This window comes from Spea bombifrons, chromosome 2, assembly GCF_027358695.1.
Source record: "Spea bombifrons isolate aSpeBom1 chromosome 2, aSpeBom1.2.pri, whole genome shotgun sequence".
Taxonomy (NCBI): Eukaryota; Metazoa; Chordata; class Amphibia; order Anura; family Pelobatidae; genus Spea; species Spea bombifrons.
The window spans coordinates 133,652,980-133,668,369 of NC_071088.1; the positions used below are offsets into that span (position 1 = coordinate 133,652,980).

General features: G+C 41.5%; 1 protein-coding gene across 1 annotated transcript in view; it reads right to left on the minus strand.

Moving 5' to 3' along the window:
• Positions 1-11,919: 11,919 nt before the first annotated feature.
• Positions 11,920-15,390, minus strand: part of TMEM135 (transmembrane protein 135) — a 120,474-nt gene continuing 117,003 nt past the window's right edge. The window contains exons 11-15 of the mRNA XM_053456562.1: positions 14,774-14,837; positions 14,164-14,240; positions 13,412-13,510; positions 13,125-13,192; positions 11,920-12,368 (exon numbers count right to left, since the gene is read on the minus strand). Coding sequence (XP_053312537.1) covers positions 12,236-12,368; positions 13,125-13,192; positions 13,412-13,510; positions 14,164-14,240; positions 14,774-14,837 — 441 coding nt within the window. The 3' untranslated portion in view covers positions 11,920-12,235. The remainder of the gene's footprint in view (positions 12,369-13,124; positions 13,193-13,411; positions 13,511-14,163; positions 14,241-14,773; positions 14,838-15,390) is intronic.

The following is a 15,390-nucleotide window of genomic DNA, read 5'->3' on the forward strand; positions in this document are numbered from 1 at the left end:
CTTACAAGAGAAAAAATCCTTCTTCACTCTGAAACGGCAATCTAATTCCTCGCTGGATCAGCAAGCTATAACATGTGCTTACAACCCATCAGATCCCTGTGTATTATTCATTGCTAGAAAACCCAACTCATCCAGCCCATATTTAAATGCATGAAATGCAACCTGTGTAGGTAATGAATTCCACAGCTTTATATTTCTTAATATAAAGAACTCTCCTCTTTGAATGCCGAGAAACCTAAATTCACGTCCGACCGTCCATCAAGGAAGCGCCTCGACACATCGCAATCATTTGGCTACCTGCTTCATGGAAACAGGTTAGTGGGAATATAGCCCAGTTACATGGGATCAATAAAAGTTTATCCAATTAGTCCATCACAATGTCGTTTCAAATAGTCAGATTCATGTATTCATGACGAGACGCCCGGCACACAACCTCTGTTCCAGTTCATCCCAAAGGTGTTCGATGGGGTTGAGGTCAGGGTTCTGTGCGGCCGGTCAAGTTCTTCCACCCCAAACTCAACCAACCGTGTCTTTACAACTTGTCCAACATCAGTGGCTGACCTCACAAATGCTCTGCTGGATGAATGGGCAAAAATTCCCACAGAAACTCCCCAAAATGTCATGGAAAGCCTTCCCAGAAGAGTGGAAGCCGTTATAGCTGAGGACCAACTTCATATTAATGTCTATGTAGTTGGGATGTCGGCAAAATCCTTGTTGGCGTAATGGTCAGGTGTCCCAATACTTTTGTCCATATAGTGTATATTGAATGGATAAATTAGATAAAGAGTTTGTTTGTCATATCCTTATTGTATATTATGTCACATTGTGATTTTACAGGAACATCTTAAATGTAAAACAAGAAATCTCCTTTTAATGCGTAGCATGAAATTGAATTTTGCTCAAATTGATCTTAAAAAGATTAAATCCTTCCATTTAGGGAGCAAAAAACCTGAATTCATTCAGGTGAAACAATCATAACATAGACTCGTAGGATTGCAGATGTTTAAGAGAACACAAAATATACGTATTGCTGAATTCATTATATTTTTATAAGATACGGTCTCTTGTACGCCCGACACTGTAGAACATTAAAGCGGAATCTGGATCCTCACATAATTACCCTTTAAGACATAAAACAGCAGGTGGCCAACAAAGAGCAGAATCAACAGCAATTTTAACATGAAACATAGTGGAAAATTACTGTACATTCACACTGAACGCTTTATATTCTTTTGCTGAAACATAATAACGTGAAAATAAAACTGACTCAATATCAGTGAATCTCGGCAAAGCAGAAAATAAAATGCGTTACGGGCTGGAAGCATGAATAATTCACATTACTATGATTTAAAGATCACACTCAACGGGGTATGTCATGTCCTCGGTGGCCTTTGGTATAACGTTAGTACAAGTGGTACGACACTAACAAGGTGAGCGATTTTGGTTAAATGGGGTAAGACTATATAGATGTTAAAGAGGAACATTCCTATGGAATTAACACGTAGGTCAAGCATATCCCCCCCCCCCGAAGAGGAGCATATTGCCATCTATGATAGGGCCGTCATAAATGGGCTTCATCAGTGGCAGCGGGCTAAAGGAGCTGACCCCCCAAGTGTTTTGTTTGGCAACCATAAATGGATACTCTGGAGGTTTAGTATACTTCTCTACACTAGACTATGAGGGCCACGGCACAATAGAGGGAGCCACGAGCAACAGCGTGACGTAAAGCAAGGTCATGTGAGCCCATGCAATCAGTGGCAAAAGGATTGGTGGGGTCAGGTAACACAAGGTCAAAGAAAGGTCAAGAAAAGCAGGTAAGTAGACTTTTTTAAAAAAAATCTATACTCTTCATTGTTTTCTTAAGACTCCAAAAAACCTTTATTGCCACTTTAAGTAATCCTTACGTTTCCATCCCCAGTATTTCCCGCATGACGGACCCCTATATTAAGCTATAACCGAGGCCTGAGGAATTAAAGGACAACCCTTGAGTCGTTTAGCTCCACCATAATTTACGGCCATGCGTAAACCAGAATGTGGTAGACTTTCCATGTGTTCATTTAAATTACGTGCAAAGGCAGTTTTACGTTTTTGGAGTCCTGGAAATAAAAGATCGGTCCTAAGGACGGCGGAATTTCCAGCAGGCGCACCGTGGATGCTCCACTGGGAAAAGGTTTCATCACATTTAGTTTCCATTAAAATGGACCAGAATATTTCTGTCCAATTCTCTGTATTGGTAAACGAAACAGGTCAGGTGTGGACAACATAAATTGGGTTTGGGACAGGGTTTTAAAACCAAACCTTTTCTGGCCAACTTAACCCTTTCTTTTTCACATTAGCCTCATTCATGGCAGGACTGCTAATCTTTTGCCTGTGGAAAGGTCAGACAAAATGGCACACAGAGCCGGCCTTAGGGGTGGTTTTTTTTACTTTATTTAACATCCTCCACGTTAAAACAAAAAAAAGGGTTTTAATTTAAGTCCCGGGCAGGGGCTCGGCGCCCCTCACTCGCCGTGACTCTGTCGCGGTGCCGGCATTTCATGCTGAGCACCGGAATTATTCTGGCGCTCAGCTGTGAAGCGCGCACCGAAGCAGAGCGGGAAGACGGACGCCTCCGGCTCCCACCGCAGGACTACGGCAACAAGGTAAGTAAGGATAGGGAGATCAGGTACATAGTTAGAAGGGGCAGAGGGGGGAAGGCAGTGAGAAAGGGCAGAGGGGGGAAGGCAGTGAGAAGGGGCAGAGGGGGGAGATTTTTTTCCTTTTTTTGGGATGCGGGCGCCAGAGGAGTAGTTCGCACAGGGCGCCAGAACACTTAATGGGTGCATAGAGATCACAGTGTGATCGGTGCAGGGGGATCGCGGGGAGGGGAGTGAGAAACCATCTCTCTCTCTCCCCCTCCCGTCCTGTAACAGAAAAGCTGAAAAAAAAAAAAACGGTTAGTGATTTAAAAATAATATAAAATAAATCATTAAAATATTAATATAAATAATACAAAAAAAAATTATAACGTGAGCTGTGATGTCATTGTGACATCACTGGCATGTTCAGGAGGTCCCTAGGAGGACCTCTAACCATTTCTGTGTAAAAATAATATATAAAAAATAAAAAAAAATGTAAAAAAATTAAAATAAAAAAAAAAATATATAAAAAAAGATAATAAATTTTTTTTTAAAAAAACCTTACTTCCCATTGCCCTAGCATAACATCTAGCCAGTATAACCCTCCTGCCCCCGTTCACAACCCCCAAACCCGTTAAGCCATAGGCATAAAAATTATACAAAATTGTACACCTAATAGTATGCTCCCTGGAGCTGGCAAATTCTGGAAAATCTATATAAATTAGGTATTTCTGAAATCAGGACACCTGAATTGATAAACTTGGAGGGGATTTTCCATCACTTTACCTAATTTTGTGAGGATTCAGAGGGAAAATGTAAAAAAAAATTAGTTTATTTTTCTAATCTTCGCTAGTTTTTACTAAATTTCTCATTCTAAATTTTCAGCTAATCATCCAACTATGGTATCAAACGAAAGCTCTATCTCTCCTTGAAAAAACAATGTATAGTTTACATGGGTACACTATTCACAGGAAAAGAGAATAATCGCTAAACCGACATACCCCAAAAATGGCAAAATTGCTCTGGGCTTTGAGGTACCAAAAACCCCTGGGATTGAAGGGGTTAAGGAACATTATTGTTATTATTTATTGTTTTATATAGCGCCATCATATTCCGGATGTAACATAACAATTTGACTTACAGAAACACTTGAGGAAGGCCCTGCATAACCATAGGTTTCTAGCCAGGTGGAGGCTCTGCCGACGACCCAGATACCCCAATATCTCCCGGAGGCTCACCAAAGCAGTAACTGTGGAGATGGCCGGTAAGTGCTTCTCGTCCAACCAGGAACAAAAATAATAATTTAAGTGACAATACCGTATACAAGTTAAAGGTTGTCCATACTGGGTGCTTTCTCAAAGCCTACAAAAAGAAAAGGTTCTACCTTAAAATGATACGAAAACCTCAGAAGAACTCAGAAGAGTCCTGGAAGATCATACAAACTTCAAATTAGGACATGACAGCATAAGTCCAGCGTTAGGTGATACTTAAATTGATTTAACAAGGAGAGAAGTTTATTTCAGAGAAATGTCTAACACTTAAGGACCAGCGACTTATATGTAATATAAAGTCGATTCTTATCTGCTGCCCGTTTCTATATTTCTATTAAATAGACATTTTCTAGTAGTTTCCCTTTAAATAATTAGGGATATCGCTTTTTTTATACCTAAGTATTGAAGAAATGACGCTTTATATTCATCGTTATGAGGAAAAAGTCCTCCCGCTTTGTTTTTTCTCTTTGTACTTTTTTTTTTTCAGTTTTATGGATTTTATAAATTATGAATCCTTTATCTCCTCGGTGCAAGCGGCATAATACAAATAAAAATCTAATCACCAGCATGCCTGTACCCGGAGGTATACAGATACGGATATTTTGCAGCCGTGCATTATTTAGCGTGCCGCTCTATGAGATCACAGAATGGATTATTACTGCGTTGTAATAACTCATCAATGACATCAATAAACAGATTATTATTGGTCGCATATACCTGTATGTTCATTTGTATGTAAAAAAAATACAGGTTTTTTACCTCTTTCACCTGACGGGAAGCCTCACTATTATAATTGGGGCAGATAGCATGTTGGCAACGTCTTCCTCTTTGCCCCGGAGGCACCTGGAACCACAGCCAGGAAAACGAGACCTTAAAGGAGGATAAGTGAGAAGAATGTATCCGCGTGGGCATAGGAATAACTCATGCCCGACATCAGCCTGCAGAAAGGAGACGTCATATCCAGCTCCAGAAGTGCCGCCAGGCAGCTGAAGTGCGCCCCTCATCTTGTTGTGCCCGGGGCAGCTACCCCATTTTGCCCCATGGAGGTTATTGCCCTGCTGTGAAGCTTTGGGGTCCTGATTATTGTTTACCTTGCTAGATTTATTATGCCAAATATAGAACCATCTTCAATATATAAAAAAAAGTAAAATGTGTGTTTTGTGTTCACTGCAATGATTGAAATAACAAAGTAAGCCTTGAATGGGGCTCATTATACGGAAATCCCAAAACAAGCGCATAAACCTCAAAAGCCTGATAACTTAACCCGGTTTGAAAAAGCAGATCTGACAGCAGAGCGGCGGCCAACGTTAACATCATTAAAACCCTTCCCGGGGAACGGCACAAGGCTGCCACCTGCTGGCGAGACTCGGCAATCACAGCAAGCAAAATAATACGAACGCAAGGCAAAGGGATTTATTTACTAAACGGAGAGTTACCGATTCAACCTCCTCACTTCACTGTACATCATGAAGGGCCAATTCCGATGAGCTTCTTCTGCCGGAAGAACTTAACTGGCCCTGTATAATGCATAATTAAATGTATTTTTGAGTCCTTGCCCGCTGTTGCATGCTCTCCGTCATTTGCTTATGCCTTGTAGTTTATACATAGCTTTACGCCCAGTACAGGGTTGGAGTAACTAAAGAATCTCCCCCACCCCTTCTCACCCCCCACCTAATTAAAAACTGTTTGGCGCCAGCGCCGCTCCATGTGGTCGACCAAACCCGCCTCATTCAGGGCTAGCACCACCTACTTTGCTGACTAGTCCCACCCATTCACTAAGCCACTCCCCAATGAGGGCACACTCCAGGTAGCCTACCCTGGTAAATACCCAGGTATGGGCATCGGGTATGTTGGCCGCCGGTCTTCAGACCTCACTACCTAGGATTTTATCGCCCGCGCTGACACTCATTCCGTGTCCAATAATTTCCGTGGTAGGATTCCGTTACTCCGGAGCTTTAAGCCGACCCAACACGGCTTCCACACCTTGATGAATTCCATCCATTACCGCACATTTCCACATGGATGACCCACGGACGCCGACAGACGTCTTTGAGTTATTTTCGAGCCCAACCAGCTTTGTGATCCAAATCTTTGTGCCAAAGTTAATTTATCGGTCACGGTTGATACGACAGCCGAGGAGCAGGAACCGTAATGAAAATCCATTACCCTCCATAAGCGCGGCGGGATTATATACATCTCGTTTATTTCTGTCCAATGAGCGGACACCGCCAACCAACACTCACGTCCACAGTCATTTCATGAAACGTCTGCTCACTATACGGACACTCAATATACATTAAACTCGCATATAAAAGAATAGAATACGGGGGATTGTAATGTAGACGTTTTCTACGCAGTCCCTTTTGGTGATGCGTATTGGGCATTAACATTTTATTTCTGTTAGAAAAGTGAAATTAGAAAATACTGTTGACGCACCTGAAGACACATTGGTAGAGAAGAAGAAGAGCGCAATGTCCTTCAGAGGTTCTGGGGAACGAGACAGAAGGTGAGGGAGAGCTTGGATGAGGATGAGTTGACTGCAGTGAAGACAGTCGCTTGCGCGTAAATCTTGGGTGGGGGGAACGGAAGGTTTGTTTTTGAAAGTTTTTGAGTTTTTATCGAGTGGTTAAAGTGGGGAATGGTAAGACGTGACTGCATTTGGAGTGTGTGGGGTAGACAGGGGGTGTTCAGAATTAATTGACACGGTGAAAGGGAGGAGAAGGGCCAACAATGTGTCAGTGCTTCTTACAGTCCATAGGGTCTGACAAAACTAGAACTGACAGTAAGACGAACCGATCCCTTAGGTAAAGATTGCAAATGTAACAAAATATGCAGATTTCGTCAGTTCGTACGAATCTCTGAAAACCAGGCCAGACCCCCACAAAACAAACGAAACCGAAGCAAAAAGCTACAATTTTCATCCAAAGTTTGCTGGCTTTTTACTTGCACTCAGTCTCTGAAAAGGAGGGTCTGCGACCGAACAAACGAAAACAAAGCAAAGTTTTATTTGCATTTTGTTGCTTCTTCATCCTTGCAAACTCGCAATCTCTCTCAATGCCTCCCTTATCTGCCGACCACGTTCATGCCCCCTTCTTCTTTCTTCTTGTTCTTCTTTCTTTGAGTCAGGGACACGGAAGCGATCGGCGGATGTAGGGAGACATTGAGAGCGTGAGAGATAAAGTGTGTGAGAGCGCGTGAGAGAGAGCTTGAGTGACAATTTTGAAATGAATTTCGAACCACCAAGTACTGAATGAAAAAAGCCCTCCGAATTCCAAACCAAAAGGGCAGGGAATGAAATTTGTTGTCTGAAAAGGAATGAACCAATGAAATGAAAAATGTGTATGAATGCTCTTTGGTCCACCTGCACAAGCATGTTGGCCACTTCTCTATATTTTCCAGCCCCAAAATCAGGGGTTTGCCCAGACCCCCCAGCCGCTACATCATCTGTAGGAAGCTTGCATCACGGTCATGGTTACAAAGTGATCCTTGGTTCACAGCGCTGATAAAGTGTAACGACGTGCGTACGGAGCTGTGGAGAATTAGCCGGCTCATTTTAACGGAAAACAGAATTAATGTATGAAGCCCCGAGGCTGAAAATACGAAAAATCAGGCGTTTTAAGAGAAAAATCCCACAGCTTTCCCTGACCTTTCTGCAGGAGGGTATTATTATTCTGCTCCATCTCTGCCCCAGATTCTACGGCTGGAATCTCATGAATAACAGCCAGAGAGCGTATTTTTTTTAAATGTGGATCATCATGTGTTGACGTGCAATATAAAGTTATTATTATATACACATTACAACTGGCACAGATAAAATCATTTCTAAAAGAAATATCTCCTAAAAAAACTATGAATTCCCCCCCCCCCCCCCCATTAACAATTAAACTTGAGGTTCTGACCAAGGCTGCTTCATAGAGACGCGACCGGTTTATATTCAGGATTTATCTAAAAACCCGATTCTTAAAATTTTAAGAATGCGTCGTTTGGCATACGAACGCATCACATTACCTGTTTGCAGAACTTTGTACTCATTGATATAGAATCAAATTAACATTTTTGACTTAACCGTTTTTATTAATTTTTTTGAAATGGCTTGGGTTTTTCTGCACTGGCTTCTGATTCTACTAGCCATTCGAGCCGGAGGTCAAAGCGAAGCCTGGGTTTAATTGGTTGAAGAAAAGTTTTCCTGGGAAAGGTTGGGCGTTAAATAGTATGAGAGATGATGTTTCTAATGTTGTAGTGCGCTACAGAAGTGTTGAATTCAGCAGAATACTGCGTGGTATTCAGACCCCCTCCCCCGTTCACACACATACCTTTTTGTTAAATATCTGCGAATGCATTATAGCACTAATGCATTCACGCGAAGGAATGTCTTAACCTTACTACCAATGATACATGAGGAGCAAATGCAAAAGAACCAACATAATAAATGCACTTATAGAAAGCGACACTAGGTGGCGATATCACATAAGGAACTGAATAACACCCTATAAAAAAATTAACCCTACGTGTAGTTTGTGTAAACACTTTCCTTAAATAAACACAATTGTATGTCACGTGAATACTTAATTTGGAAAGCATTTGCCTGGCAATGTATTCTCAGGCTCTGTGATTTGCGTGTATTATTTACGATATTATTTATTGTTTATGTAGCACCACCATATACTGCAGTGCTGTACAATGTGTAAACTGGACAGGTATGAGGGGGTTATATGAATGGGATTTGAATATATTTACCGATTCCAGAATCAAGCAGAAGCTAAGCCAAGGCTGCTGCTGTTGACCAAATGCATCAATTTATTTCAATGAGAACTCATGAGGTTTCTGCAAGTTTTGGAACTTGAAGCAAAATATTTTTCTCGCTATCAGACTCTCAAACTGCGAGCGAGGTTACAAGACACTTTTGCCCAGACTTTGCGAGTTGTGATGCTACAGAAGGCTAATTCCCTGGTTTTGCCACTTGGCTAGTGGGGTCAAACCCAGAGATTTCCCAGGCATGATCATCATTGCCATTCTTGGAACTTCACCATGCCATTGGTGATGTCATGTCTGATGTCATTCGCAAAAGCACATGGGGGAGTAAACTTAGTTCGAAGCACTTTCTCTTGTTTCCTGGCTTTTTTTTCTGTCTAGATGAGAAATTCAGTTTGGCGTTATCGAACTTTTGGGGCATTGAATTTCCTTTTTTTCCCCAATGTATCAATAGACCCAAATTATTAGGTATTATTAGGTGATGCCAAATGCGTGTAAGAAATATGAGCATCATGTTATCAGTTTTAAAGGGACCAGCTTGTTGTTTGTGGGGGGGGGGACAAGGAATGGCTGCAGGTCTGATGATGGTTCTCATTGCACCATATGGAAAAATGTATATTTTCTGCAGTTTGGTACAGAAACTACCCAATGGATTTGCATGAAATTTGCAGGGTTTGGAGAGACCAGAATCCAACATTTCAGACAATGTGACTGCGGCAAATATCAAGAAATCAATGAAACGCCCAAAGTTAGGTATTAGAGGTCAATGTCACATACGTAGTCTCAATTATCACACAAAGTTGCCTTCCTATATATATTATTTATTAAAAAAAAAAGTATTTGAGGTCAACTAAATCACAGATCCAATGAGACATGCCTGTCGAGTTAACAGCGGAAAACAATGACACGTAAAATGTGTATGTTAAATGAAAAATGACATCACAATGACAGCATTGTATCAAATATAAAAAAAACAGCTTGAGGTTCTTCCGTAAAAAGAACATTGGTCGTTTTAAAAATAAAAAAAACTGTTGACGATGGAAACACAAATACGCAAACTAGTACAAGGTCACAACAGATGACGGCCGGCCATCAGACAGCTGCTGGGGAACTATAGATACCTAGGTTGGCCGGGCATCTTGGGAGTTGTAGTTCCGCAGCAGCTGGACAGTTAGCTACAAAACAAGCTGTCAATCAGAAATAGAAAACGAAGGCAGTTTAATTAGTAAACTATTTTGACATTGACGAAATTGGATATATATTAAGGTTTCCGAGTTACAGAACAATCCGCTAACACCTTCTGACCAGCTGAATAATATGCTACAGTACTGCTTATCAAAATGATGTCATTCGGTTAATGATGCGATGGCTCGTCGTCCGATAGAACATTCCAGGCAAGGAGGCACATATTTTAAGACACAGAACGTGTGATCTGGCATGGCTCTCCATCAGTTGACAATTACAACATATCACCGGAGGGATGTTTACATACCTGAAGAGTATAACATACCGACATATCGGTTTTAGGCAAATCCCTGATATTGGATGCCAAAAAAATAAAAATACCCCCAAAAAATAGGCAGCCTTAATGTGCGTGAAAAACAAAAAAATGCTTAGTACCATTCAATGCAGCCGGATAATAAAAGTTATTAGTTCTATACAATCATAATAATCACATTATCTTATTAGTAGCCGCCATACATTGTTACAAGAGGTGTGATTATAGGCGTTATTATATCATCATAACATAAGGGCCGGCGGGGACATTATTATAATTAATATGATAGAAAGGGAAAGGGCAGTACGTAATATCCAAATATTTAACATGTTTGTTAAATTGTTGCTTTCTCTATAAACCAAAAACAGGATTAATAAAAGGAAGAATGGCGTGAAATCTAAAAGTGAAACGCGTATGTGTATGTAGATATATATATATATACACATACATACATACATACACGTACATATATGTGGTCCACGTGTCTCTGCCCTTCAGATGTGGACACCAGCAGTGCAGTCTCTATTGTCCTGTCGCCCACAGAGCTGATCATCAATAACATTCGGCTCGTGTCAGTCTTGTTGTCATTTTCTAACATATTGTTAAATATTGAGGAGGAATTGGCCTGAGATGAATCATGTTACAATTATCGGTAGCTATGGGCCAACTTGGCCCTTCTCATGGACGGAACTCTCCCGGACTGCTCACTGCTACCTAATACATTGTCGGGGTCTCAAAGTCATCGGGGACGGAACTCTTAGAAACTCATCGAGGCCGGGAGATGCTACGTGGCGGATTCATTGGACTCCATCGTATCAGTGGATTCCCCGCTGCACCACAACGTGCCTACGCGTTCATTCATTCATTCATCAATTCTACATTTCAAAGAATAATAAATTTCGGGTCCTGTATGCACAATCTTGACATTTTCCCTGAAGCGGAAGAACGCGCGTCACGAAGTGGGACCATGGCGTCAGATATTAACCCGCCTATTACATTCGATGAAAAGAAAATACAGGAACCGGATGGAAGGAATAATATGTTCCCAGACGCAGTCACGCTTTCTGCTAAAAAAACATGGGGAGGAATGAGAAGCTACCAGAAAGTCATGTTCTACAACATGTTTCCTACACACATCACGGTGCCAATCACGCTACACCATCTCGTCCGACACCAACGTCAGTCTATTTTCAGCCCTCTTGACACGCGTTTAGGAGCTTAACCCCCAAAATGAGTGTGTGAGATTATACAGTACTTATAACGCACGAGATTTGGTTTTTGTCACCAAAGACCCGGGGCGCGGGGGGGGGGGCTTCTTGTGTCTTCTATAACATCATTCCTGTAACTCTCGCCTTTGTTGGATTAAATGAAATTCAATTTATTCTAAATATTCCATTGGTTGTATTTTTATTAAGGTCATTCTAGAACACATGCTGATGGTGCCGTTAGCCCTGCTTACGCCGTTTAAGCCTACAGGAAGAACTTTAGATGGTCCTTTCCATAATAGCCACGAGTAAGACCGTCTTAACCTGTGGTAAAGGCTCCTGATCTTTGCTGTTAGGTATATGTGACCGAGAATGAAGACCCCGAGGCCAGTTGTCTATGACCTCATCAGTACCGTCTAGAGCTTGGAGTTACTCCACTTATAGTAAAAATGACGCACTTAATGGTTAAAATTCCAGCATGGAAGACATCGAGATGTCCGAGTCTGGTGAGAAAAGCTATAGAATTTCCAAATCTGCATTTTTTATAGATGGATCTGGCGGTGTGAGTATTTTTTTTTTTTTAACTTGTTATATTTCAGAATTCTATGTCGTTATTTCTTCAAAATAATTAAGATAAAATTTCATAAATCTGGAAAGTTAAGACTGAAACGTTCACCTGCGCCCTTCTACGGCATGATCACGGTTGGATGATTCTATGGGGGGGGGTTATCCATTATTCTACCAAATTCTTGATTCTAAACGAGAATAAATTCAAATTCGTATTGGTCAAAAATAAAAATTAATACTGAACAGAAGCAGAGGCGCTTCCGGTGAATTATCGTATCAGGACACTTCTGATTTCACATTGTAAGAACAGAAAAGCGCAGAATTTCAGGAGAACTCGAGAGGCAGCTCTGGATTTACAGTGGTGAATCTCGGATCAAGTTTGGGAGTGAAGTTCTTGAAATTCTTAGAAGCTTCAGAACCGAAAACATCCAAGACCTTCCTGTTCATGAACGCAAACCTAAGGGAAGAAGAACACACGAGAACAAAATTATCCGTACGTTCACTCATTTCTTCGATAATGAAGAAAAAATAAAATGAAAGGACCCTCGTAGTGGGACAATCAGCCCCCCACCCGGGTATAGATCTATACCTTGTTGGTCTATCTGTTGAGACCCCTACACAGAGGGGGGGGAAACAGCCCCCGACCCCGGATAGATCTATACCTTGCTGGTCTATCTTTTGAGACCCCTACACAGAGGGGGGAAACAGCCCCCCACCCCGGGTATAGATCTATACCTTGCTGGTCTATCTGTAGAGACCCCTACACCGAGGGGAGTAACAGCCCCCTACCCCGGATAGATCTATACCTTGGTGGTCTATCTGTAGAGATCCCTACACCGAGGGAAGAAACAGCCCCCTACCCCGGATAGATCTATACCTTGCTGGTCTATCTGTTGGCAGCTTATGGGGTTCTCGGAATATATTAATAAAAATGTATATATATATATATATATATATATACATACATGTACTAAACACGCGTATTACAGGGTGGAGGGAAGAGAAGGGAGAGAACTTCAGGAGAGTAAATGAATTAGATGATGCAAGCTGTGCCACATTCAGAGACATCTCTATAAGATAACTAAACTCTCTCTCGGGGCAGATCATGAGAATACGGTCCGTATAATAGAATTGTGGCTGTTTGGGGTTTTCGCTGTATAATTTTACTATGGTTACTTGAGAAATATCAGTTATCGGCTGGGGAGTCTCTTACCTGCCCTGGGTGAGCCTCAGGAGAAATTTCCAGTATGACGGCCGCAAATTCTGGACTTCCAAAACAGCCTATATTTTAGGAAAGAGATTTTATCCTGAAAATGTTCTGTTTTAATAACGCTCGCCATAGACTGTTAAAGATGGGTGCCCCCCGATTGCCAATCTGCCCCCTTCTTGTGACAATGTAAAACTGACAAGAAATGGCACTATTTTATTTGAAAATATAAAATAATAACATATTTATAGAAAATAAATGGGGGAATTAGCATATAATAGGACTGTACTTACTGCATGGAAACAGATGGCTGTAGACAAGGCATAAATGATGCTATCTGCGTGTGAAAAATACGGTAGTTTTCCTGCTTCGATGCCCTTGAAGTACATGGTCTGCAATAAACAACCACAAACGTCAAATCTCTCTACAAATCTAATTTTAATTTTGTCTTTTCAGGGGCAGTTGGGTGATTTATTACCCCTTTAGAGGGGTTAATCCCACCTATTTTAGGTATGGTTCCAGAACAGGAGTGCAGTTTTGAGGGACGCACCCTCCAGACTCTTCATTTTAAATGTTTTATTGCACGTTAACTACAGAGAAGCCCTAACAGTCCTGACACAAGAAGCGTTCCTGCAGACCAAGCTGCCCCACAATACCAGAACCGACAATCATTATCTCTGGTGCTGCTCTAAGCCTAAATCAGGGCACTTCCGCCCCGCCTGGCGCCACCATCCTCGTTCTGAGCGTCGGGACATGACTTCATGAGAAGGTGCAGCACCAGGTGGAGGTAAACCACGGAGGCTTTGCCAACTCTGCCTTTTTACTCAAGTTTGCGGGGTAGTTCTGTGATGGTATTTTCTATTATGAAGGTCCAACCCCAGCGAGTTTCTTCTGCAAGAAACGCTTGAATGGCCATTCATTGACGAGCACATCGAAGGGCCGGCTCGCGAGAAGCTTGCCATGGTTGGTCCTTGGTGCATAACGAGCGCATCCCAGACCAAGATGACCCCACCACCCGCACCAGCAGCAGGATGACCAATCCTACCTCCACCATCTTGGAAGCCAGGTACATAGAGACTGCAGTGCTTTTATAAAACATCATGGACATTCCTGCCAGGAACCCTGAGAAGGAAGGCATACGACAGAAATCAAAGAAAAGTCAGCATTTCAATTTGCAGCCGTACAACAACATAGTGAGTTAGCTATTTGTGAATTCTTATTCACTTTCACCTGACCTGGAAGTATGTGTTTGAAACTAAACAGTAGGTTTATTCACCAAAGTTGGGGTTTCGCAGCATTTTCAACTCGATGTCTTCACTTTACATTACAAAAGACCAACTCCAGAAAACTCCTGCTGCAAAACAGCAGAGCTGGCCTAGGCCGATTCATACCAAAACGCAACGCTACTTTAATTATACACTATCCAGGGTTATCATCAGGGAAGGCCCTTTATAATGCACAGTGAAGTCAAGGAGATAAATCCACAGCAGTCCTTCAAACCCCTAGGCCTGAATGATCCATGCGTTGGGCCGGTAACATGACGAGGATGGAGGAAATGGGAATATTTTTACCTTTCCTCCAATTACGAATTAATGCTTTAACGAGGTCATCAATATACGTGAATAAATATTAATAAATCCCATTTAATAACGTACCAGCTATTAGTGCATGGAGCTCATCATCCAGATTGCGTATCCAGCGCAAGAAGCAGCTAGTGCCCTGCAAGAGACGAATATATAATATATATAAATGTGTCTTAACGGCCTCATCCATGGTGTCGGGACATTTAACCATAAAAAATATTGAATTTTACGTTATTTAAAGGTGATTGAGGGATAAATCGTAGAGCCCAAACCTTAATCTAGGCTCTTGCCTTAGAATTAGAACTCATACAGAAAGATACAAAGATGTTCCGCACTTGTTTTAATGTGTATTCGTTGTTCCGTTTGGTACTAAGATAGTAACAGGTTAAACGGGTATATTATGTAACAACAGCATGTGATTTGATGCATTTAGGGAGGTAGGCTATTTAAACATATTGCGGAGATGACCTGTTGGTTACGTGTTTACTGACCGTGCATTACCAGCAAAGTACCGTGGACTTTAACATTAATATATTTTCAAATCTATCTGCCCCTCCTATTTTTAAATATATGACATATAAATTCATCATTTAGGTGTTTATTCCCACTGGCTACGTCATGAGTTATTTCCAATGATGTCATTTTTTTTTTTTTAATGATGAACATGATGTCATAAGCCATCCGCAGAC